This window comes from Ctenopharyngodon idella, chromosome 3 (genome assembly GCF_019924925.1).
Source record: "Ctenopharyngodon idella isolate HZGC_01 chromosome 3, HZGC01, whole genome shotgun sequence".
NCBI lineage: Eukaryota > Metazoa > Chordata > Actinopteri > Cypriniformes > Xenocyprididae > Ctenopharyngodon > Ctenopharyngodon idella.
Window position 1 is genome coordinate 18,363,605 of NC_067222.1, and position 26,522 is coordinate 18,390,126.

The following is a 26,522-nucleotide window of genomic DNA, read 5'->3' on the forward strand; positions in this document are numbered from 1 at the left end:
AATATTGTATAGATTTTAAAATCTTGCTAATTACTTACAAAGCACTAAATGGTTTAGCTCCCCAGTACCTGAGCGAGCTCCTAATTCATTATAGTCCTTCACGTCTATTGCGATCTCAGAATTCAGGCCAGCTGGTAATACCTAGAATATCAAAATCAACTGCAGGTGGTAGATCCTTCTCCTATTTGGCACCTAAACTCTGGAACAGTCTTCCTAGCATTGTTCGGGAAGCAGACACACTCTGTCAGTTTAAATCTAGACTAAAAACGCATCTCTTTAACCTGGCATACACATAACACATTACCAATTTATATTTTCAAATCCGTTAAAGGATTATTAGGCTGCATAAATTAGGTCAGCCGGAACCGGGAACACTTCCTATAACACCTGATGTACTCGTTACATCAGAAGAAGAATGGCATCTACGCTAATATTAGTCTTTCTGTTTATCCCGAGGTTCACCGTAGTCAACCGGATCCGGGCAATATCCAGGTGAGACCAAGGACCTGCACCTTGACACGACCACAACGCAGCCCTGACGTATCAGCAGAGATTGAGTCAACTAGATCATCCACTGTGAGGGCCTCATCGACACGACAGCCACGACACAGTTCCTCAACAACCGTCCATACCGGCGTGATCCTCAATACGATCCTCAATTGGATGGAACTGAAATAAATACTTTTAATGTTGCGATCCTATTGGACTTATGATAGCAACCTGAATTGTAACAAAGCACTGTTGGCCAGAAGAGAACTGGCACGCCGACTAAGCCTGGTTTCTCCCAAGGTTTTTTTCTCCATTTTAACACCAATTTGCCACTTGTCTGCCACCTAATGTCACCTGATGGAGTTTGGGTTCCTTGCCGCTGTAGCCTCTGGCTTGCTTAGTTGGGGACACTTGACTTGACATTTGATATTCAACAGTGCTTTGATCTGCCTGCATTGACACTATTCTTTAAGAGCTGCTGTGCAGCCAAACAATGTACCCGTTATCAATGTAAAGCTGCTTTGACACAATCTACATTGTAAAAAGCGCTATATAAATAAAGGTGACTTGACTTGACTTGACTAAATTAATTTTCTGTGTCATTGTTAGCCGGAAAGACATTCTGCAAAATTTTTCTGAATTATTGTAAAAACCATCGTCAGTATCATTGTTTTTCCAACACTCAAACTTAAAACAAAATAAGAGACACTGACAAGTTTTTAATGATATAAAAAAAAGACTTCAAAACTATAAATAAAAGCATATGAATCATATGAAATCATGATGAATGACAGCAAAAATATGACAAAAACAAATATGTAAATAATGTTAATATGTTAATAACTATAATAACTATGCCTAAAAGTAAAAAATATTAATTAAAAACCCGATTGTTATACATATGTCATTCTGGATAACGGATGACATGTCCTGGCTAACAGAGGTTTTTTGTTATCCAGGAATGACAAAGCAAATATTTTTTCTTTATAATCAGGCACTAACCTAACCACCGGTGGAAACCTACAACTTAGTTATCGAGTAATTAAGTGGGGGAAATCGAGTCATTTAATGTAGTGCATTTAAAAATGTATATATATTTAATATTATGAATATGTTTTGGACACCAGAATTGACACGCCACATCATTGACCCTACTATAGTGATTATTATAGTTATCGTTTGTTGGTGTGAACACTAGTATAGTTATCGTATCATATATAAATACACATCTAAATTAAATGACTGAACAAAAATTGAATAAAAGTAGTAATGTACCAAATATGCTTCAAAGACTGGAAAAAATAGGGATAAACTCAAAAAAATCTGTCAATGACTTGCTGATGTGCACGAAAACCAGCTATGTATTGGGCACTTCTTGGTTGGTCATCATGTGGTCCCATGCCATCTTCATCCTCCTCCTCCTCCACCACCTCTTCATCTTCCTCCCTGTTAAGTAAGGGCATTCTCATCTGCACCGCAATGTTGTGCAACATAGCTGTTACTATTATTACTGCACAGCACTTTTGTGGGGCAAACAGAAGACCACCGCTGGACTGGTGAATAGCCCGAAAGCGCAGCTTCCACCTCCCTATTGTGCGTCCCACAATACTACGTGCCAACACGGTGTGCTTCCTTGAAATCGGTGTCCCTGTTATTCATAGGATTAGAGATATGACCTCAGTGGGTAACCATTGTCCCCAAGCAGCCTCCACTGTCCCTGTGAGTTTTGTGCCTCCTGACCCACAGATGAACTGGTGAACATGAAGGAGTCGTGTGTGCTTCTGGGCCACCTTGCCACAATGTCTGTGATCAAACCCTTATGGTCACAGATCACCTGGCAGTTGACAGCTGCATAACCTTTGCGGCATATATACATGGCCATCCACAGATGGTGTAAGGATCGGGAGCAAGGTACCATCGATCACTCCGATGACCTGTGGGAGGTGCTGATGCCTTAAAAAATACTGTTGTATTTCTGTGATGTCCTGTCTTGAGGCTGGAAATTTAATGTGTTCCACAGCAAGTGGAAGTAATGCAGTGGTGACCGCTTGAACTGCTCTTGACACTGATGCCTTACACAGTCCAAGCCCATCACCAAGTACCTGGAGAAAACTACCTGTTGCGTAAAATCTCAAGGCTGCTAAGAGTTGGACTTCAGGGGACAAGGCAAAATTTCTCCTGGTGCATCAGTTGAGGTCCAATGCTATTCAGCAGTTGGGCTATTTGTCCTATTGGCAGACGGCATCTCCCAATTATAACCATGTCATCAAGGATGCCCAAGGGGTTTTGATGCTGTCTGATAAAGGCATTTAATGTCACCAATCTACTTCGTGGTCGTCTCTGTCTTTGTCTTTCTGTGACCCTCAACTGTGACCCAGAACTGATGATTTCCTTTGCAAGTCTAGTGAGGTGTAAACTCTATATACTATCCTAACTTACTTGAAGGAACTATGTGAGGGTTATCAGGCTGTGATAATGTTCATTATATATCACATATCCCACTGCCTATCATCAATTTCAGTAATCACATTAGGCCCTGCCTTGAAGAAAGTGAAGGCGTGGCATGCTTAGAAATTGTATAGATTAAATCTTCCTTTAATCTATCCTCTGTTTGGAATGACCAGAATTTGTGCTTCTTAATATGTATACACAGAACAGTGCTGGTAAAACATGTCTGCAATAAACTTTTTTGTCTGTACCTGTGGAAATGTGTTGGCTAGATGAAGTACATATATTTGTGCTACTGTCACCCTTAATATATATACTTTATATATTAATAATATTGAAATTTACATGCTTATGTCTGAAAATAATCATCAATCATTAGCAATTCGCTTCAGAAACACTTGGAAGAACTCATAAGAATTTTTATGATATTTCATAGGGCCTTAGGCCTTGTGTGGTTCAACAAACACATTGACATCAAAAACATTGCGACAACATAGTTTTATTAATTTGGGTTATTCAGTTCCCCAGGACCTTGTGCAGTGGGATGAGTCATAACTACATATAGGAAGCATTTCACATTGCACAAAAAATGACAGAAACTTAATGAATCCCCATTGAACAATACTCATATTACCTGACTCTTCTGGCAAGAGAATTGGCACAGAAATGGAGGGCCTTGCAAACTTCATCTTCTCTAGTGCAAGTCTCCTCTCTTGGCCTTCTTGAGATCAATGAGCTGCTGTTGAAAATTGTTGTCACTCTCCTTGGCTTCTTTAAGTCATTCTCTGATGTCTTTCAAGACATCTAGTTTCTCCCTCTCCAGCTGAACTAAGTCCTGACTACAAGTACGGGCATTATCAAACTGCTGAGGTGTTGTGGGTGCAGTCTGGACAACTGAAGATGGAGGCTGAGCCCAGGGAGGGTTGTTTGGAGGACTAGGAGATGGCAGGTGAAACTGATAGTTCCTCTGAACATGAAGGACCTGGCTCAGGCTCAGGTTGAGTTACCCCTACTCCTCCAGAGATGTCAATACCACCACTAATTCCATCTGAAGCACTTGTGCCAAGTATTGACAAGGCCTTCTCTTCCTCTGCTGTGAGAAGGGGGGACTCATTGGTCCCACCACCTGTTTTTTTAATTGCAGTCCTCTGCAGTGCCCTCTTCCTTTTTGCCAAACTTGCAAAATCCTGCCACTTCTTGCAGACCTCCTTGCCTGATCTTTTAACCCACCTGGTTCTGTTAATTTGGTAGCAATGTTCTCCCAGATGTTTTGTTTCTCTTTATTTGTATGGTGTCCTTTAAATCTGGCGAAAATAACATCTTTATTCTGCTCCACCTCCTCTAGAAGGACAGTTATTTCATCTTTTTTTTCTGCCATTTTGTCAGTGCCTCTGCCTCATACACATCAGATGATGATTATTAGGTGAAATTATTACCTTATACCTTACACATGAACTTCCCAAATATAAACAATCTATTAAATGTCCGAACAGAGATGAAAACATTTTAGATCACTGTTATACTACAGTAATCAGTGCTTATCACGCTGTCCCACGAGCGGCACTGGGACATTCTGATCATGTCATGGTCCATCTGATATCTGCATACAGAGAGCAATTAAAGCTATCCAAACCACTGGTAAAGACAACAAAGAAGTGGACAAGAGAGGCTGTGGAGACACTTCCAGACTGGGATGTATTTAGAACTGCTACCAATAGTCTGGATGAACACACAGAGGTTGTGACATCATTTATAAGCTTCTGCGAGGACAGTTGTGTGCCAAGATGTACCAGGGTGAGTTACAATAATGATAAACCCTGGTTCACAGCCACACTTAGACTGCTAAGGCGGGAGAAGGAAGCTGCATTTAGAAGTGGGGACAGAGCCAGATTTAGGGAGTCAAAATACAAGTTTAGCAAGGCAGTGAGAGAAGCTAAACAGCTGAATTCGGATAAATTACAACAGCAATTCTTAGCAAATGACCCTGATTCTGTCTGGAAAGGGCTCAGACAGATCACAAATTGTAAACCTAAAGCCCCCCACTCTGCCAGTGCTAATGACCTGCTTCTGGCCAAGAACCTAAACAACTTCTATTGTCGCTTTGAAAAAAAAATGGGACATCATCCCCTATGATATTAGTAATATTAGCCATCATCTCCAGCCTATCAGCTTCATCACACCCACTACAGCCTCTTTACAGATGCATTACTCAATGGCCCCCTCTCTCTCATCTCTCATCTTTAACACCTCACTGGAAACTTGCCACGTACCATCCTGCTTCAAGACCTCGACCATTATTCCTGTTCCTAAAAAATCCAGGATCACAGGCCTTAACAATTACAGACCCGTTGCACTAACATCTGTAGTAATGAAGTGCTTTGGGCGCCTTGGGATGTCACACCTTAAATCCATCACAGACCCTCTCTTGGACCCTCTGCAGTTTGCATATAGAGCAAACAGATCTGTAGACGATGCAGTAAACATGGCTCTTCGCTTCATCCTTCAGCATCTGGATTCACCAGGAACCTACGCAAGGATCCTGTTTGTGGATTTTAGTTCTGCTTTTAACAACATCATCCCTGTTCTGCTACAGGACAAACTCTCCGAGCTGAGTGTATCTGACTCCATCTGCAAATGGATTACAGACTTTCTGACTGACAGAAGGCAGCAAGTGAGAGTGGGAGAACAGGTTTCTGACTATCGGACCATTAGTACTGGTTCCCTTCAAAGTTGTGTACTGTCTCCTTTAATTTTTTTTTCCTGTACACCAACAGTTGCACCTCCAACCATCAGTCTGTTAAACAATTAAAGTCAGAACAATCTAGAGCTCATGGTGGTGGATTTTAGGAAAAATCCAGCCCCATATACTCCTGTCACATTGCATGACTTCCCAGTTAAGATTTTGGACTCACCAACAGATGTACTTCCTGCGGCAGTTGAGGAAGTTTAATCTGCCGAGGACAATGATGGTGCACTTTTATACTTCCGTCATTGAGTCAATATTAACCTCCTCTATTACCATCTGGTATGCTGCTGCCACTGCCAAGGATAAAGGCAGACTGCAATGTGTTATTCTCTCTGTGAAGAAGGTGATTGGCTGTAGTTTGTCATCTCTCCATGACCTGTATACTTCAAGAACTCTGAGGAGGGCAGTTAAGGTCGTGGCTGATCACTCTCACCCTGGACATATCACCCTGTAGCCCAAGAATGGTTGCCCGCTGAAGCTAAGCAGGGCTGAGCCTGGTTAGTACCTGGATGGGAGACCTTCTGGGAAAACTAGGATGCTGCTGGAAGAGGTGTTAGTGAGGCCAGCAGGGGGTGCTCACCCTGTGGTCTGTGTGGGTCCTAACACCCCAGTATAGTGATGGGGACACTATACTGTCAAAAAGCACCGTCCTTCGGATGGGACATTAAACCGAGCTCCTGACTCTCTGTGGTCATTAAAAATCCCAGAATGTTCTTCGAAAAGAGTAGGGGTGTAACCCCGACATCCTGGCCACATATGCCCATTAGCCTCTGTCCATCATGGCCTCCTAATCATCCCCATACACTGATTGGCTCAATCACTCTGTCTCCTCTCCACCAATCAGCTGGTGTGTGGTGGACGTTCTGGCGCAATATGGCTGCCGTCGCATCGTCCAGGTGGATGCTGCACATTGGTGGTGGTTGAGGAGATTCTCCCTTCCATATGTAAAAGTGCTTTGAGTACCCAGAAAAGCGCTAAATAAATGTAAGGAATTATTATTATTATTATTGGACATAAACTTTTTGAGGTTGAGATTGCGGTCTATAAAGACAAAAACTTCACGCCACAAAAACAGTTTTTTTTCCAGTTGCTACTGGCCTTATTAATACTGCTTCATATGCATTACACTAAACACACATTAATCAGACTGTATGCTGCGCTTACACCAACTTTTTAAATTGTGTATTCTTATCAAAAGCCTATTTATTTATTATTTATGTTATTATCTCAAATTTATAGATGTTTTTATTCTTCTTTCTTTTTATTTCTTATTTCTTTTTAAAGCACCTGCATACCAAAGCAAATTCCTTGTACATGTTGGCAATAAAAGTGGATTCTGATTCTGAAACATTCAGGATACAATTCCATATAAGGTTATATTTCAGCACTTTGCAAATGGACAGCGAATCTTAAGTAGCACTTAGAACACGTTCTCGCACGTTCATGTTAAGTGCATTTTTGGGTAACGCACGTGGAATTGCGGCGAGCGTTCATAACCTTGCACATAGAGAGCGCTCTTAATAGCTAAGATACATTGTTAGCCTGGTCCATTCGGGTTTTCCACGTGAATACAGACTCTTTTCAGAAGAAACAGGTCGGCTATGGTTTCGTTTCCGCAGTACAGAAACTTTTTTGTTTTTTTAGAAGACAGAACATCATTTATTTCTAACAAATTTCAATAACTCAAAAAAGTACCAAACAGGTAAGAATAAACAATAAATCTAATAAAAACTCAAAAAAAAAAAAAAAAAAAAGTAAATGGTAACAAACAGATAAGAATAAACAATGAACAACGTGTTTTGTTTGTGCAACAGGATTAGAAATTACACTGTTAAATATATATATATATATAATGTGTGTGTGTGTTGAGTGTAATTCACACAAAATTGTTCATTTATATGTCTTATGTGGTTACTTGATCAAAATTAGTGCTTCTTTTTTTTTCAAGTCACCTTTATTTATATAACACTTTTTACAATACAGATTGTGTCAAAGCAGCTTTACAGTGATAACTGGTGAATAATTTTGTCCAGCTTAAGTAAATTCAGTATTGATTCATTCAGTTGTAAAAATCAATAATTAGTTCATTTATCTATATATCAGCACTGGAGTAAACAGTGATGTCATCGTCCAGCTCAGTTCTGTTCGCATACAATGGTGTCAATGCAGACAGATCAAAACACTGTTGAATATCAAATGTCAAGTGTCCCCAACTAAGCAAGCCAGAGGCGACAGTGGCAAGGAACCCAAACTCCATCAGGTGACATCAGATGACAAAACAGTGATAAGAATGGAGAAAAAAAAAACCTTGGGAGAAACCAGGCTCAGTCGGGGGGCAATTCTCCTCGGGCCAACAGCGAACAGTGCATGATTATGATTCAGGAAGCGTTACAGGTCATAAGTCCGATTTGGATTGCAACAGTCAAAATATTTGGTCCAGTTCCATCTAGTTGAAGATCATATTCATCACGCCTGTATGGGAATCTGTGCCACTGGCAATATTTCATAATATTTTAAACATGTTAATTACTTTTGCAGTACAGAAACTCTGTCACTCGAACCGTGGACCAATGAGCGCGCATGTTGCGAGGAAGAAACAGACGTGTGCGTGTGAAGAAAAGCACATTTGACAGCAGACAGTGAAGACATCAGCGCTATCCAGAGTCAGTCTCGACAAAACCACAGCTCTTCTCTACAGTACTAGGCAAGTTTATTTATATAGCACATTTCATAAACAATGGCCATTCAAACTGCTGATTAAAATTAAAATGCATTTTTAAAAGAAAAAAAAAACTTTTTTTTATTTTTATTTGGATAGACGTAATCCACTGGCAGTGTTTGTTTGGGGTCATTTAACAGAATCTTTTGTTGCAGTGAAATAAATCGGCTCGTGATGGACGGGTGCGTGCAGATGTGTAAATGTTTCCTGATCTTGTTTAACATTCTGTTTGCTGTGAGTATGTCTCAGTTTTTATTCATCTTTACTTGTGTATTGGTTAAACACTGTGACTGTCTCCTTTGTTAAAAAAATAAAAATAAAAAATGTATATGGAATGTATATGGTCTTATAAAAGTATATGGAACTTGAGTGCTAGTTTCACTTTCAGCCCATGTGCAAGTGAAAGCCTTCAGGTGCAGTGCAGGTATGAACGTGCATATGGGGGCAATTCAACAGAACTCAACAGAATGATGATGATTCAGTGTTTCCCGCATGTTTACAGGTTTTTTTTTTTAATTTTTTTTTTTTACATCTATTCATTCTCTATGTACTGTATTCTGTGTATCTATCTATCTATCTATCTATCTATATATTTACTTACCAAGATCAGTCTTGTACAGCCAGGGGGAGTATTTCCCCTCTGGGGGGGGGCGATTTCAACAGAATGATGATGATGATTCTGTGTTTACTGCAGGTTTACAAGGTTGTTGTTTTTTTTACAGCTATTCATTCTCTATGTACTGTATTCTGTCTATCTATCTATGCTTGTAATGTATGTATTTACTTACCAAGATCAGTCTTGTACAGCAGCCAAACTGGGTCAAAACTAGGGGTGCAGCGATTCAAATTACTCACGGTTTGGTTTTTATCACGGTTTTAGGGCCACAGTTTCGGTACAGTTTTGTGCTATGTTCAGGGAAAATAGGACAACTGTCAAATAAAGATAAAGAAAATAAGAACAAATATTTAAACTACAAGCAACAGCACAAATAAATACAGTAGAGCAAAGATACAAATAAAATAAACAGTGCTTTTCAGGTATCTAACAGTAGTTTTCAGGTACAGAAACTTAAAAAGTAGCTAATCAAATGTAAAACGACACTGCATATAATCTTCACTGTATAAATTACATAAAGATTAATCATTATTAATTATTAATTAAGTTACAAAAGCTATTAAGTCAAGAGCAGTGAGTGATTTCCTTGTCTTTTGTTGTTTGATTAACATTAAAAACACATTCAGACAGCAGAAATATTAGGCTGCTGTCACTTTAAGACATAATGCATGATACCGTACAGTGATACGGAACACATGCGTTCTTTCTCGAGTGTCACTTAAGACATAACCTACTATATTTGTTAGAATAATTGCCAAGACAGGCATGTCCGTTCAAGCACAAGACTCGAAAGAGAATGTCTCAGGTTACATATGTAACCATGGTTCCCTGAGAGGGAACGAGACGCTGCGTCCAAAGCGCTGTGGGAACGCAATACCCACGCCGGCATAGTACTAAGTGCCTGTCTGTGTGAAATCATGCTTGACACTAAGTCAAAGCACCTGTGACCCCGGGGACAAGGCCAAGTCCAGGTTATAAACCTCTAAAATGTGTGCGAGGACCAACCTGCCGCACCACACACTTCTTTAAGGAAAATTCCTGAAAGCAAAGCCTTAGGAGCAGCCATACTCCGAGTTGAGCGGGCTCGGACCATAAGAGGTGAAGGTTGTCCGGCCGACTCATAAGCCAGTGATATAGCCTCAGCTATCCATTTACTCAAAGTCTGCTTATATGCAGGGTACCTTTTCCGCGGGGACCTGAAACACACAAATAATTGATCTGATTTACACCACAGGGCAGCTCTGTGGATGTAAGCATCTAAGGCCCTAACTGGACAGAGCAGATTTAGTTTCTCCTGGTCCTTCAGAGTGCCATGGAGGAAGCGAGTTACCCATGGGTGTCTCCCAATTGAAGTACCATCTAAAGGAGTGTAGTAAGCAGCTATGGCTGCCACATACACCTTCAAGGTGGACGGGGATAACCCTGCAGAGATACATACATTGCCATGGGCGAGGACAGGGCTGAGGTCTATGAGGACCTAAGGGAAGAGCTGCCGGAGAAATTTAATATTTCCGCAGAAACCTACCGTCAACGCTTCAGGCAGACGTCAACAACCTCAGGGGAAACACCTACCGAGACCTACAACCATCTAAAAGGGCTCTATCGTCGCTGGGTCTGGCCAGAGCAACGCACTAAGGAGGAGATAGGAGAAATTATCATCCTAGAGCAATTCCTTCGTGTTCTGCCTTATGAGGTTCGGACCTGGGTGAAGGAACATGAGCCGACGGATGGATTGACTGCAGCCAGACTTGCAACCCAGTATCAAAATGCACGCTGGGGAGGACCACCGCGTCTACAGTCAACAACGGTCAGGGGTTCCAAGGTCGTTGAACGCGGAAATGAAGGTAACACCTCTCCTGTTAATAATAAAGGTCTTGTGTGCTTTCACTGCCAACAACCAGGCCACAAGACATCTAATTGCCCGGTACGTAAACCAAAACTGACTAGTCTTTGTTATGTGCCAAGGAAGGGTGACATTATTAAAGACAATACTGAACTTTCAGACCATCTCTTAGAGGTGATGGTGAATGGACAGACTTTGAATGCCCTGGTAGACACTGGAAGCACAATGTCTCTCATTAAGCGGTGTTATGTCCAAAAGAACTTAACTATTTCAACACCAATGCCATACAATGCGTTCATGGTGAACAAAGAGAGTATCCTACCACTGAGGCAACAGTTGTTGTAAATGAACAGCCGTATTTAATGTGTGTTGGGGTGGTTGAAGGGGATGGGACATGCCGGTGTTGTGTGAACAGTTGAAAATGTCTGGAAAATTTAATGGTACCTCCTCTACTATGCCTTGCCCAGTACTAACCCGGTCAAAAGCCAATGCTGTAAGTTAAGAAAATAGCACTTGCTTTAAGCAATATAAATAAGAATACCTTGAAAGAATTTGTTCAAAAACTAAATTCTCAATATTCATTTACCCAGATGCTATCCCAGATGTGCACAACTGCCTTTCTTCAGCAGAACACAAATGTTTTTAAAAAGAAATTCGAGATCCGTAGATGCATACCATAAAAATGAATTATGAGAATGTTTATTTTTGAAACTATACTGCTCTATATTTAAACAGTATGATAACAGTTTTAGGAGGAAAAAACAACGTCAAAGAGAAAAGTGTAAATTGCACAGTCCAATGAGAGGAAATAGTGTGTGAATAAACCTTAAGAAGAGACAAAAAATTAAAAATAAAAAAGTCCAATACATCACACCAACTTTGGAGGGATCTAGCAAGAAGTCTGATGAAACTGGTCAACACGCCCAGGTCTGAGAAGAAAACATTAAGAAAATGTTAGTGACTATACGTAGCATATGGCATAAGATAGTCATCATATACAGTCTGGACACACTTTTAAATTACACAGAAAATGAACTGTTTAGTAGATTAACGTTATTAGAAACTTATAAGAAAAAATAAATAAGGGTGTATGTTTGTTACAGTAGAGAAAACAAGAAAAATATCATTTTAACAGAAGCAGGGGCCAAGACAGTTTAGCTGTGTGAAAAAGGACAAGACAAGACAAGACAAGACAGTTTATCCGTGTGAAAAAGGAAGTGATTGTGTGTTTTCCAGATAGCCAGAGAGGAGTGAATACTTAAGTGAGTGTCTGTAAGCTATGGGTGTATTCTGTATGCAACTGGAAACATGAATGTGAATTTGCATGTGCTTCACAAAATGCAAAGATGGTACTGCATGTGTGTGCACAAAGTTTGCAAGAATACATGACTATAAAAGAAAACCAAATAATTTTCGCAATATTACCTCTTTATACTACAGCTGTTTCAGGCAGGTCCAAGTAGTTCCAGGCATCTTGAGGATTTGACAGCATTACAGTTCCATATCACTTCACCAAATGATTTCAGTTATCTCAAAAATCTTTAGAACCTACAACAGCAAAAGAGCCAACACCCACAAAGAAATTGATCAAGCAAATATAGCAAACAGGATAAAAATGACATTTTGTTTCATGTTTTATTATCTATGGTATGCATACTCTCATTCTCCTGCTCCTTATCCCATACAAACGCACACACATATAGTGCAGACACACACTCGCACATGGACGTGAACATACATTGAAACTTTATCAATAAAATAGCTTTGCAATTAAAAAGCTTTGTGTCATTTCTCAGTTGCAAGGTAGTAATGTCTATGTTCCTGAAGCACTTCTCCAATAAGTTACTAACTCTAAAATTTCGTTTTAAATTAGCAATGGAGGCTTGGTATCAGATGTGTAAAAAAATATTTACTCACAAGATCATTTTAAGGACAAAAACTTGACAAATGTCTTGAAATACAACATGAACAATGTCTTGAGGTGTGGTGAGCTTTGAGGAATACGTTAACTGACGACGGGCCGTTGAATTGCGCTTGGAGTCGTGGCTGCATTAGTACAACCTCGGATGTGCATTATTTTTCAAATAATTCAGCGGCCCGTCGTCAATTATTCTCAAACCTAGCGAACCTAGCGTTATAATCTGACTAGTAAAATGCCTCACCTCCCGTTGAGAACTGTCTGTCTGGCCGCATGCAATTCGCGCCAAGTTGTACAGTCAAAAATATCTCATGAAAAATGTGATTTTACAAGTTGAGTGCAACATAGTAAAATAACAACAAAGAAATAAACTTACCTTGAGCAGTTCTCTTCTTTAGCAGACGCAGAACGTAAGTGTTCTGAAGAGATTCCGTTGACCTCTGGAGACGACGAGGGCTCGTGTTGAAGATGCCCCGCCCCTATGTGCTGCTTTTTAGAGCGCGACGCCGTTTTTTTAGGTTTACTGTTAAATGCTGTAAATTTACTGCAAGTGCTTAATTTAACGACCATTAGCTGTAAATTTACATGATTCAACTGTTTATTGAAATAACAATATTTTACGGTTGGAAATTAGCTATAAATTTACAGCAATTTTTTACAGTGCAGCCATCATCTCCAGCTGGTTTATATGCCACGAAAGATGATGGCCCCTGAGCTGAGCGACCACTCATGATAGTCCCCCCACCCCCAGCCGGTAAGGGACGCATCCGTCGTAAGCATAAGCGACGACAAGGAGCTCCCAACACTGGCCCTTGGGAAAGAAATCAATGTTTTTTTCCACATGACACAGGCACGAAGGCACCGCCGTGTGAACCTGATCATGCAAAACGGGTTTCCCCTCGGGGAGAAGTTTAAATTCCATGTGTAAGCATTTAAATCAGCTTCAGTCGAAGGAAACAGTCTTCGTGTGTTGAGCTTAATCTTAGAATGCAGGAATCTCTGTGTGTCTGTCTGTCTGTTTGCATTTTGATTATGTCGACAACCGTTCATCCAATCGAGTTCACATGTGGCGTGTGTGTTGCTGCGGAACCAAGGGAGTGCAGTGTCACATTTGGTGTACTGTGGACACGCGACATGTTCAGAATTAATAAGCTTTTAATAAACTACAGAACAGCGGAATAAACTAGCTGAAAGTGGCGCGCCTCACGCGGGCAGGGCTTATAAGTTCCGAGAACAGACACTGCACTAGTGATACAAAACACACGTCTGTTAAGAGCAATACTTTTAAAAAGGTAGCCTAACATTTTTCTGACAAACAAATCACTCCCAAATCAGAAATTAGCAGCACAGTAATGACTGACACAGTAAAGGGTAGGCTATTTAAATAAAAGAAGAACTGAAAATAAATGATCGAAATGTAATAAATAAAGAACACGCCGTCCCAGTTAAATCTCACGTTTGAGTTTTAACAAGCTCCTATATTTCGCAGTAGATTCATTTAGATTGATAATAACGGGTAAAAAGGCTAATACATTTTGTTTCTATTATTCTATTTTCCACAATGTCAAAGCAACGCAGCTTAACCCAAAATACAAGCTCAGGCATGTGCTTCTGTTCAAACAAGCTCATCCAGTTGTGCTCTAGACAGAATAACAGTTGCAGGGAACACTTTAGTAGGCTACGAAGAAACAAATATATGTATTATGTATAACGAGGTTGAGTTCCTTTAACTGTCCATCCCATTAAAAACGGCTAGGCTATATAAGATAATTGCAAAAAAGTGTATTGTATTTTGCAAGATTTTATAGTGTAGACACCGGCCTCACACCGTCCACGGGCTAAGCCTCCATCAGAAGGACTTAGGCCCCCGGGCCCGCGCCGGGAGGAAGCGGTCTTCCGTACGCCACGATTCCGTCGCTCAGCTCGGGGGATGGGGATTCGGCGCTGGGCTCTTCCCTCTTCGCTCCCTCAGTAGCGGTGAGCGAACAAACCCTACAGGGGCACAGAGCTTCTGCCTACACATAAATTTGCGTGCCGTGAAATTAGTTTATCATATTAAATATTAATTTACATTGCATCTGCTGTCTGTCACAACAACCCCTAGCCTACCTATTTTACCTATGTATTTGGCACACCGCTGTTTTTTGTTTTAGCTGACCAACTTTTGAAATCTGTGTGCCAAAACTGTGCAACGCACTGGACAGCGCAGAGAGAATGTAGTTACGTCGGTTCAGTCAAGTCAAGTCAAGTCACCTTTATTTATATAGCGCTTTTTACAATGTAGATTGTGTCAAAGCAGCTTTACATTGATAACTGGTACATTGTTTGGCTGCACAGCAGCTCTTAAAGAATAGTGTCAATGCAGGCAGATCAAAGCACTGTTGAATATCAAAATGTCAAGTCAAGTGTCCCCAACTAAGCAAGCCAGAGGCGACAGCGGCAAGGAACCCAAACTCCATCAGGTGACATCAGGTGGCAGACAAGTGGCAAATTGGTGTTAAAATGGAGAAAAAAACCTTGGGAGAAACCAGGCTTAGTCGGGGTGCCAGTTCTCCTCTGGCCAACAGTGCTTTGTTACAATTCAGGTTGCTATCATAAGTCCAATAGGATCGCAACATTAAAAGTATTTATTTCAGTTCCATCCAATTGAGGATCGTATTCATCACGCCGGTATGGACGGTTGTTGAGGAACTGTGTCGTGGCTGTCGTGTCGATGAGGCCTTCACAGGGGATGATCTAGTTGACTCAATCTCTGATGATACTTCAGGGCTGCGTTGTGGTCGTGTCAAGGTGCAGGTCCTTGGTCTCACCTGGATACGGCCCGGATCCGGTTGACTACGGTGAACCTCGGGATAAACAGAAAGACTAATATTAGCGTAGATGCCATTCTTCTTCTGATGTAACGAGTACATCAGGTGTTATAGGAAGTGTTCCCGGTTCCGGCTGACCTAATTTATGCAGCCTAATAATCCTTTAACGGATTTGGAAATATAAATTGGTAATGTGTTATGTGTATGCCAGGTTAAAGAGATGCGTTTTTAGTCTAGATTTAAACTGACAGAGTGTGTCTGCTTCCCGAACAATGCTAGGAAGATTGTTCCAGAGTTTAGGTGCCAAATAGGAGAAGGATCTACCACCTGCAGTTGATTTTGATATTCTAGGTATTATCAGCTGGCCTGAATTCTGAGATCGCAATAGACGTGAAGGACTATAATGAATTAGGAGCTCGCTCAGGTACTGGGGAGCTAAACCATTTAGTGCTTTGTAAGTAATTAGCAAGATTTTAAAATCTATACGATGTTTAACAGGAAGCCAATGCAGTGTTGACAGAACTGGGCTAATATGGTCATACTTCCTGGTTCTAGTAAGAACTCTAGCTGCTGCATTTTGTACGAGCTGTAGTTTATTTATCAGGCGAGCAGAACAACCACCCAGTAGAGCGTTACAGTAATCTAACCTTGAGGTCATGAACGCTTGAACTAACTGTTCTGCATTTTTCATTGAGAGCATATGTCGTAGTTTAGATATATTTTTAAGATGGAAGAATGCGGTTTTACAGATGCTAGTAACATGGCCTTCAAATGAAAGATTGGTATCAAAGAGCACACCCAGGTTACTAACTGACGACGAAGACTTAACAGAGCAGCCATCAAGTGTTAGACAATATTCTAGGTTATTACGTGAAGAAGTTTTTGGTCCAAAAATTAGAATCTCTGTTTTTTCTGAATTTAGTAGTAGGAAATTACTGGTCATCCAATTTTTTATATCAGCTATGCACTCCGTTAATTTTGTGAATTGGTAAGTTTCGTCAGGGCGCGAAGAAATATAGAGCTGAGTATCATCAGCGTAACAGTGAAAACTAACGCCATGCTTCCTAATGATATCTCCCAAGGGTAGCATGTACAGAGTGAACAGTAACGGTCCTAGTACTGAGCCTTGTGGTACTCCATATTGAACTTGTGATCGATATGACATGTCTTCGTTTACTACTACAAACTGATAACGGTCAGATAAGTATGATTTGAACCATGACAATGCAATTCCACTAATGCCAACATAATTTTCGAGTCTATTTAAAAGAATATTGTGATCAATAGTGTCAAATGCTGCACTAAGATCCAGTAACACTAATAGAGAGATACAACCACGATCTGATGATAAGAGCAAATCATTAGTAACTCTAATGAGAGCAGTCTCAGTACTATGGTACGGTCTAAATCCTGACTGGAAATCCTCACAGATACCATTTCTTTCTAAAAAGGAACATAGCTGTGATGATACTGCCTTTTCTAGTATTTTTGACAGAAAAGTGAGATTTGAGATCGGCCTGTAATTGACTAATTCTCTAGGATCAAGTTGTGGTTTTTTAATAAGAGGTTTAATAATAGCCAGCTTAAAAGTTTTTGGTACGTATCCTAATGATAAAGATGAATTGACGATATTGAGAAGAGGGTCTATGACCTCTGGAAGCATTTCTTTCAATAGCTTAGTCGGTATAGGGTCTAACATACATGTTGTTGATTTTGATGATTTAACAAGTTTAGACAATTCTTCCTCTCCTAAAGCAGTAAATGAATTGAATTTTTCCTCAGGGACACTACAATGCACTATCTGACACAATACTGTAGTAGACGGTTGCATGGTTATTATTTTTTCTCTAATATTATCAATCTTGCAAGTAAAGAAGTTCATAAAGTCATTACTGCTGTGCTCTTTGGAAACATCAGAAGTTGAAGCTTTATTTCTTGTTAATTTAGCCACTGTATCAAATAAATACCTAGGGTTGTGTTTATTTTCTTCTAAGAGTTTTGAAAAATAGGCAGATCTAGCAGATTTTACGGCCTTTCTGTACTCAATCATTCTCTCTCTCCACGAAATACGAAATACTTCTAGTTTTGATTTCTTCCAGCTGCGCTCCATTTTTCTGGCTGCTAACTTTAGGGCCCGAGTGTGGTCATTGTACCATGGCATTGGATTAATTTCCTTAATCTTTTTTAAACGCAAAGGAGCAACTGAGTCTAATGTGCTGGAAAAGACAGAGGCAATAGTTTCTGTTGCAACATCGAGGTCTTCTAAGCTGTCTGGTATGCTAAGGCGATGAAAATGATCAGGAAGATTATTTATAAAGCAATCTTTAGTGGTAGAAGTGATGGTTCTACCATATTTATGGCATGGAGGCAGTTTAGCCGCCTTGACTAAATGTAGTATACACGAGACTAGATAATGATCTGAGATGTCGTCACTCTGCTGCAGAATTTCAACAGCATCAATATTGATTCCATGTGACAATATTAGATCTAAAGTATGATTACGACAATGAGTGGGTCCTGACACATGTTGTCTAACACCAATAGAGTTTAGAATATCTGCAAATGCCAATCCTAATGCGTCTTTTTTATTATCTACATGAATATTAAAATCACCAACAACAAGGACTTTATCTGCAGCTAGTACTAACTCTGATAGAAAGTCAGCAAATTCTTTGATAAAGTCTGTATTGTGTCCTGGTGGCCTGTATACAGTAGCCAGCACAAATGTCAACTTACATAATGTTACGTAAAGTACCATAGTTTCGAAGGAATTATATTTGAAAGACTTCTGACTAATACTGTAAATATTACTATAGATTACAGCAACACCTCCCCCTTTGCCTTTCTGACGGGCATTGTGTCGATAATCATAACCTTGAGGACTAGACTCATTTAAAGTAATGTAATCGTCCGGTTTTAGCCAAGTTTCTGTCAAACACAGCACATCTAGATTATTATCTTTGATAATATCATTAACAATAAGTGATTTTGAAGAAAGGGATCTAATATTTAACAACCCGAGTTTTATCATTTGTTTAGCATTATTATCTCTATTTTTTATTTGTTGAACATCAATTAAATTTTTACCATTAAATGGGTTTGGAAGTTTTTTGTTTTTACTAATTCGGGGTACAGACACAGTCTCTATTTGAAAATATCTAGGTGTAAGAGTTTCTATGTGTTGAGAGTTATCTGAATTTTCTGACTTCTGTAACGTGAGGCAGCTAGCAGACGGTCGGTTTAGCCAGTCTGTCTGCTTTCTGACCTGGGCCCCAGTTTGTCATGTTTCAGTTCTAAGACTATGTGCCATATTACTAGAGAGAAGAGCAGCACCATCCCGGGAGGCATGAATACCATCTCTTTTTAACAGGTCAGGTCTGCCCCAAAAACTTTTCCAATTATCTATGAAACCTATATTATTTTGCAGACACCACTTAGACAGCCAGCCATTGAGTGATGATAATCTGCTAACTATCTCATCACTCCGACGAACAGGAAGGGGGCCAGAGCAAATTACTTCTCCTGACATTGTACTTGCGAGTTCACACACCTCTTTAATGTTAATTTTAGTGATCTCCGACTGGCGAAGTCGAACATCATTAGTGCCGACGTGAATAATAATCTTAGAGTATTTACGATTAGCATTAGCCAGCACTTTTAAATTTGCTTTGATGTCAGGTGCTCTGGCTCCCGGCAAACATGTGACTATGGTGGCTGGTGTCTCTATTTTCACGTTCCGTGTAATAGAATCGCCAATAACTAGGGCACTTTCAACAGGATTCTCAGTGGGTGTATCACTGAGTGGGGAGAACCTGTTTGATGTTCTTATTGGAACGGAAGAGTGGTGTTTTCCGCGGCTAGGCCGCCTCACCGTTACCCAAGTGCCCTGCTGCGCGGGCTCTACAGCCGGAACCGAACAATGTACAGAGTTCACTAAGCTAGTCGCATCCAAAACAGTATCTGAAGCCCTTGCATTCTTACTATCCTCGATTAAAGTTTGGATGCGTGTCTCTAATTCTGAGATTCTCTCTGTCAGCCTGACTATTTCCCTACATTTATGACATGTAAATCCCTCGTCGCTGACAGAGAGAGCTATGGTAAACATGTGGCAAATGGAACAGGTAGCAATGCTGGGAGAGGATGACATGACTCACCGTGTTTGTAGACTGATCCGACTTACTACAGCTGTTTGAAGAACGCGTTGAAAAAGGAGCGCGCGAGAGACTGTTAACAAGTTAACAAGCTAGCGCTGCAAATGCAAATGCGTTGTAACAGCGATTTAGATTCAAATATTACAAGCTAGCGACGTCAGATTAGTGTGGTAGGCAATATTACATATAAGGTAATAAAAAAATAAGCAACAATGAATAAAAGTAAGAGATTCAAAACAAAGCTATACGGAGTTACAGACGCAAACCAATCTGAGCAGCGAGGCAGACAGGAGCAATCGAGTTAGGACAGACAGGACAATCGAGTTAGGACAGACAGGAATGTGAATGTCTTTATCAGAGAATAAACTCCTTAGGTGATTCACCAGCCATACGGCCTTTTTATTACTGAATGAATCAGCGTTCCAAGCGAATCGACTGAATTAAATGACTCATTCATTAACACAGTCACTTGCTGCCACCTACTGGCGATATTTCATATTCATTTCATCTTGTAATTCATTTCATATTTCTGTATTCAAAGCGTTGTTTAAAACATAAAATTAATGTCATTGCATTATGTATTTGCTGTGTGAATGCATTTACGGACCTCTCTGAGCAGCAGCTTCGGCACACAGATTTTGAGAGTTGGTCAGCTAAATAAGTAGGCTAATAAGTGTTAGTGGTTATTAGTGGTTGGCTAGGGGAGGTTGTGAGAGCAGATGCCACGTTAATTGATATTTAATACGATAAAATAGTATTTCACGGCACGTGAATTTATGTGTACACAGAAGAAAGCTCTGTCTAGGCTCTGCCCTGGCACAGGTTGTGTCGAGCCATTTATTAGTCTGGTTTGGTGAGAAAGAGATTAAATGTAGTTGCAATAAACTCTGTAATAATCCGTACAAACGTATCAGATAGATTTACTATTCTGTTGTGTGGAGCTGAACTGAGTAAGAACTGATGACAGCACGGATTGATCTTTGGTTGACCAATCAGTGGAAAGGGGCGTTTTATCCCCGCCCATGTATAGATTAAATATTCAAGCTGTTTATCCATTTTGGTTTTATTGTTTTTCCATTTGGCCGTTTAGAACAAAGTGTGATGAAAACAAAAATAAAAATATGGAAAAACGACGCAAGATTTGTTTATTTACAGTGGGTACGGAAAGTATTCAGACCCCCTTAAATTTTTCACTCTTTGTTATATTGCAGCCATTTGCTAAAATCATTTAAGTTCATTTTTTTTCCTCATTAATGTACACACAGCACCCCATATTGACAGAAAAACACAGAATTGTTGACATTTTTGCAGGTTTATTAAAAAAGAAAAACAGAAATATCACATGGTCCTAAGTATTCAGACCCTTTGCTCAGTATTTAGTAGAAGCACCCTTTTGATCTAATACAGCCATGAGTCTTTTTGGGAAAGATGCAACAAGTTTTTCACACCTGGATTTGGGGATCCTCTGCCATTCCTCCTTGCAGATCCTTTCCTGTTCTGTCAGGTTGGATGGTAAATGTTGGTGGACAGCCATTTTTAGGTCTCTCCAGAGATGCTCAATTGGGTTTAAGTCAGGGCTCTGGCTGGGCCATTCAAGAACAGTCACGGAGTTGCTGTGAAGCCACTCCTTCATTATTTTAGCTGTGTGCTTAGGGTCATTGTCTTGTTGGAAGGTAAACCTTCGGCCCAGTCTGAGGTCCTGAGCACTCTGGAGAAGGTTTTCATCCAGGATATCCCTGTACTTGGCCGCATTCATCTTTCCCTCGATTGCAACCAGTCGTCCTGTCCCTGCAGCTGAAAAACACCCCCACAGCATGATGCTGCCACCACCATGCTTCACTGTTGGGACTGTATTGGACAGGTGATGAGCAGTGCCTGGTTTTCTCCACACATACCGCTTAGAATTAAGGCCAAAAAGTTCTATCTTGGTCTCATCAGACCAGAGAATCTTATTTCTCACCATCTTGGAGTCCTTCAGGTGTTTTTTCATGTGTCTTGCACTGAGGAGAGGCTTCCGTCGGGCCACTCTGCCATAAAGCCCCGACTGGTGGAGGGCTGCAGTGATGGTTGACTTTCTACAACTTTCTCCCATCTCCCGACTGCATCTCTGGAGCTCAGCCACAGTGATCTTTGGGTTCTTCTTTACCTCTCTCACCAAGGCTCTTCTCCACCGATAGCTCAGTTTGGCCGGACGGCCAGCTCTAGGAAGGGTTCTGGTCGTCCCAAACGTCTTCCATTTAAGGATTATGGAGGCCACTGTGCTCTTAGGAACCTTAAGTGCAGCAGACATTTTTTTGTAACCTTGGCCAGATCTGTGCCTTGCCACAATTCTGTCTCTGAGCTCTTCAGGCAGTTCCTTTGACCTCATGATTCTCATTTGCTCTGACATGCACTGTGAGCTGTAAGGTCTTATATAGACAGGTGTGTGGCTTTCCTAATCAAGTCCAATCAGTATAATCAAACACAGCTGGACTCAAATGAAGGTGTAGAACCATCTCAAGGATGATCAGAAGAAATGGACAGCACCTGAGTTAAATATATGAGTGTCACAGCAAAGGGTCTAAATACTTAGGACCATGTGATATTTCAGTTTTTCTTTTTTAATAAATCTGCAAAAATGTCAACAATTCTGTGTTTTCTGTCAATATGGGGTGCTGTGTGTACATTAATGAGGAAAAAAAATGAACTTAAATGATTTTAGCAAATGGCTGCAATATAACAAAGAGTGAAAAATTTAAGGGGGTCTGAATACTTTCCGTACCCACTGTGTTGATGAGAAGGGTTGAATATGTGATAAATGAATGATTTATTCATTTTTCCGTTTAGAAGACAAAAACGAGAAAACAAATTATCCGAAGGTACACAGACCAGAAACATAGATTAGCTGAACTCTGTCTGTTTTATTTATTTTCAACAAACCATATTATAGATGCGTATGCGTCGTCAGATATGAGATGAACCACGGTGCAAGTGCGTGCTGAACCGTGTGTGCAGAACTGTTGAACTCTGTGTGTGTGCGTGTGTGTGTGTGTGCGCGCGTGCATCGGGGCGGAACTCCGCCCCGATGCGATACAGAGAGCAGAGTAGAATTGCAAACACGCGACCATGTAGAGACAAAATGATGACTGTCATGATGATTGTGATGCAGTGATGATGATTGTGATCTGGTGATGATGATTGTGATCCAGTGATGATGATTGTGATACAGTGATGATGATTGTGATCCGGTGATGATGATTGTGATCCGGTGATGATGATTGTGATCCGGTGATGATGATTGTGATGCAGTGATGATGACTGTGATACAGTGATGATGATTGTGATCCGGTGATGATGATTGTGATGCGGTGATGATGATTGTGATCCGGTGATGATGATTGTGATCAGGTGATGATGATTGTGATCCAGTAATGATGATTGTGATGCAGTGATGATGACTGTGATGCGGTGATGATGATTGTGATGCGGTGATGATGATTGTGATCAGGTGATGATGATTGTGATGCAGTGATGATGATTGTGATCCGGTGATGATGATTGTGATCAGGTGATGATGATTGTGATCCAGTAATGATGATTGTGATCAGGTGATGATGACTGTGATGCGGTGATGATGATTGTGATGCGGTGATGATGATTGTGATCCAGTGATGATGATTGTGATGCAGTGATGATGACTGTGATCCAGTGATGATGATTGTGATGCAGTGATGATGATTGTGATCCGGTGATGATGATTGTGATGCAGTGATGATGATTGTGATACAGTGATGATGATTGTGATCAGGTGATGATGATTGTGATCCAGTAATGATGATTGTGATGCAGTGATGATGACTGTGATGCGGTGATGATGATTGTGATGCGGTGATGATGATTGTGATCCAGTGATGATGATTGTGATGCAGTGATGATGATTGTGATGCAGTGATGATGATTGTGATACAGTGATGATGATTGTGATCAGGTGATGATGATTGTGATCCGGTGATGATGATTGTGATCCGGTGATGATGATTGTGATCAGGTGATGATGATTGTGATCCAGTGATGATGACTGTGATGCAGTGATGATGATTGTGATCTGGTGATGATGATTGTGATCCAGTGATGATGATTGTGATACAGTGATGATGATTGTGATCAGGTGATGATGATTGTGATCCGGTGATGATGATTGTGATGCAGTGATGATGATTGTGATCCGGTGATGATGATTGTGATCAGGTGATGATGATTGTGATCCAGTGATGATGACTGTGATGCAGTGATGATGATTGTGATCTGGTGATGATGATTGTGATACAGTGATGATGATTGTGATACAGTGATGATGATTGTGATCCGGTGATGATGATTGTGATGCAGTGATGATGACTGTGATACAGTGATGATGATTGTGATCCGGTGATGATGATTGTGATCCGGTGATGATGATTGTGATCCAGTGATAATGATTGTGATGATGATTGTGATCCAGTGATGATGATTGTGATGCAGTTATAATGATTGTGATGATGATTGTGATCCAGTGATGATGATTGTGATGCAGTTATAATGATTGTGATAATGATTGTGATGCAGTGATGATGATTGTGATCCGGTGATAATGATTGGGATCCAGTGATGATTATTGTGATGCGGTGATGATGATTGAGATGTGCTGATGATGATTGTGATCCAGTGACGTGTGTCTTTCAGCTGGTGGGGTTCGGACTAGTCTCTCTGGGAATGTGGCTCCGGTTCGGCGCTGAAACCAGAGGATTCTTCGACATCGATCTGAACACAAAACAGTTTACTATCGGTTTGTGCTTCTATGGTTTCTCATTTGACATCAGTTGAACTGTTGATATCTACACTCACTTTACGCTGACACTGTTTCAGTCTGTAAGCTCATCCGTGACTTGACGTGTTCTGTCTGTCGTCTGTCTGTCAGGTGTGGTGGTGTTGGTCGTCACCGGTGTTCTGATGCTGCTGGTCGCTGTTATCGGCAATTGTGGTGCATGTAACCACAGTAAATCTGCTCTTGGTGTGGTGAGGAAAATACTCATATTGTCAGACCTCAATTAGATGAACTCTGCTTATGTACTGAACAAACATTTCTGTTTTTCTGATATTCAGTTTTCTGGCCTGCTGTCCTTTCTGATCATCATTGAAATTGCAGCTGGTGTGATGGCCTTCACGTGGAGTGGAAAGGTAAACACACAGAGATCATGAGCACATATCTGTATAATAGGGCAGATTTGAAGGCAGTTGTGTGTTTGTTGTGTTGTAGGTGTCAGAGGAATTGGCGAAGTTCTATGTTACAATCTACAATCAGTATCTGAGCACCAAGAGTCCCGGTCAAGCCATGACCCTCAAACTGTTCCACAACGCTGTAAGCCACCCACACTCACACACACACACACACACACACACACACTCACACACACACATTGGTACTTCTATCGTTATGACGACATTCCAAAACAACATAATGGTTTTATACTCATCAAATCCAATTTATTTAACCTCTAACCCTAAACATATCCCTAACAGAAAACTTTCTGCATTTTTACATGTATAATAAAAAATAATTTAGTAAGTTTATTTAGTTATTTGAATTATGAGGACATACAGATGTCCTGTAGCGGGCGTGGCCTGAAACCTGAATACATACTACATTATGAGGACATTGGTTTAGGGCTCATGATGTAGGTAAACCAGTGGAAACATCATCTAACAGCTGTGTGTGTCTGTCTGCCAGTTTGACTGCTGTGGCGTCAGTGGACCGATTGAAATGTATGTGCGTGACACCTGTCCAGAAGGCAACTTCCAGAAGCAGCTCTCATTTCCTGTGAGTCACTTCCTGTTTGAATTAAGGCCCGTTTACACCAAAAATTATGACCATAAAGATAACTATAACTATATTAGCATTCACACCAGTATACAATAACTATAACGATAACTATATTAGTGTTTACATCGATTACTTTATTAGTGTTCACACCAGCGGACGATAACTATGACGATAAGTAAAATAACGAAATTATAGCTTTTAAATAGAAAAAAAAATATTTATGTAAAGAGATATTAAAATAAAAAGTGCTTAAAAGTGCACAACTCTTCTTAAGTGGAAGGAAGCTACTTTTTCCCCCCTCACGTGCAACCTATTGGAAAGCGCGGATGAGTCATTAGTTGGGTTAGTAAAATAACGAAATTATAGGTTTTAAGTAGAAAAAAAAAATTATGTAAAGAGATATATTAAAATAAAAAGTGCTTAAAAGTGCACAACTCTACTACTAAAGCTACTTTTTTTCCCTTACGTGCAACTTATTGGAAAGCCCGGATGAGCCATTAGTTGGGAAATAAAATAAATAAAGTAATAAAGTAAAATAACAAATAATAATTATATGATAACGAAAAATTAAAATAACCCACACCAGTGGACGATAACTATAACGATAACTATATTAGTGTTCACATCAGCGGATAATAACTATAACAATAACTATATTAGTGTTCACACCAGTGGACAATAACTATAGCGATAATAATATTAGCATCCACACCAGCAGACAATAACTATACCGATAACTATATTAAGTGTTCACACCAGCGGACGATAACTATAACGATAACTATATTAGTCTTCACATCAGCGGAAAATAACTATAACAATAACTATATTAGTGTTCACACCAGTGGACAATAACTATAGCAATAATAATATTAGCATCTACACCAGCAGACGATAACTATAACAATAACTATATTAGTGTTCACACCAGCGGACGATAACT

General features: G+C 40.3%; 2 protein-coding genes across 5 annotated transcripts in view; both read left to right on the plus strand.

The window, feature by feature from the left end:
* zgc:65811 (uncharacterized protein LOC393524 homolog) overlaps nt 1-26,522 on the plus strand; it is a 92,629-nt gene that overhangs the window by 61,792 nt on the left and 4,315 nt on the right. The window lies entirely within an intron of this gene.
* Nucleotides 1-26,522, plus strand: part of LOC127508199 (CD9 antigen-like) — a 66,422-nt gene that overhangs the window by 35,585 nt on the left and 4,315 nt on the right. Inside the window, exons 1-7 of one of the 3 annotated variants that reach the window (XM_051885955.1) lie at nt 8,222-8,387; nt 8,558-8,636; nt 24,442-24,544; nt 24,677-24,774; nt 24,862-24,936; nt 25,016-25,117; nt 25,487-25,576. In XM_051885955.1, coding sequence (XP_051741915.1) covers nt 8,577-8,636; nt 24,442-24,544; nt 24,677-24,774; nt 24,862-24,936; nt 25,016-25,117; nt 25,487-25,576 — 528 coding nt within the window. In that variant the 5' untranslated portion in view covers nt 8,222-8,387; nt 8,558-8,576. Of the gene's footprint in view, nt 1-8,221; nt 8,388-8,557; nt 8,637-24,441; nt 24,545-24,676; nt 24,775-24,861; nt 24,937-25,015; nt 25,118-25,486; nt 25,577-26,522 lie in introns of those variants that run through there. The other 2 variants (XM_051885957.1, XM_051885956.1) reach the window with 2 other exon arrangements.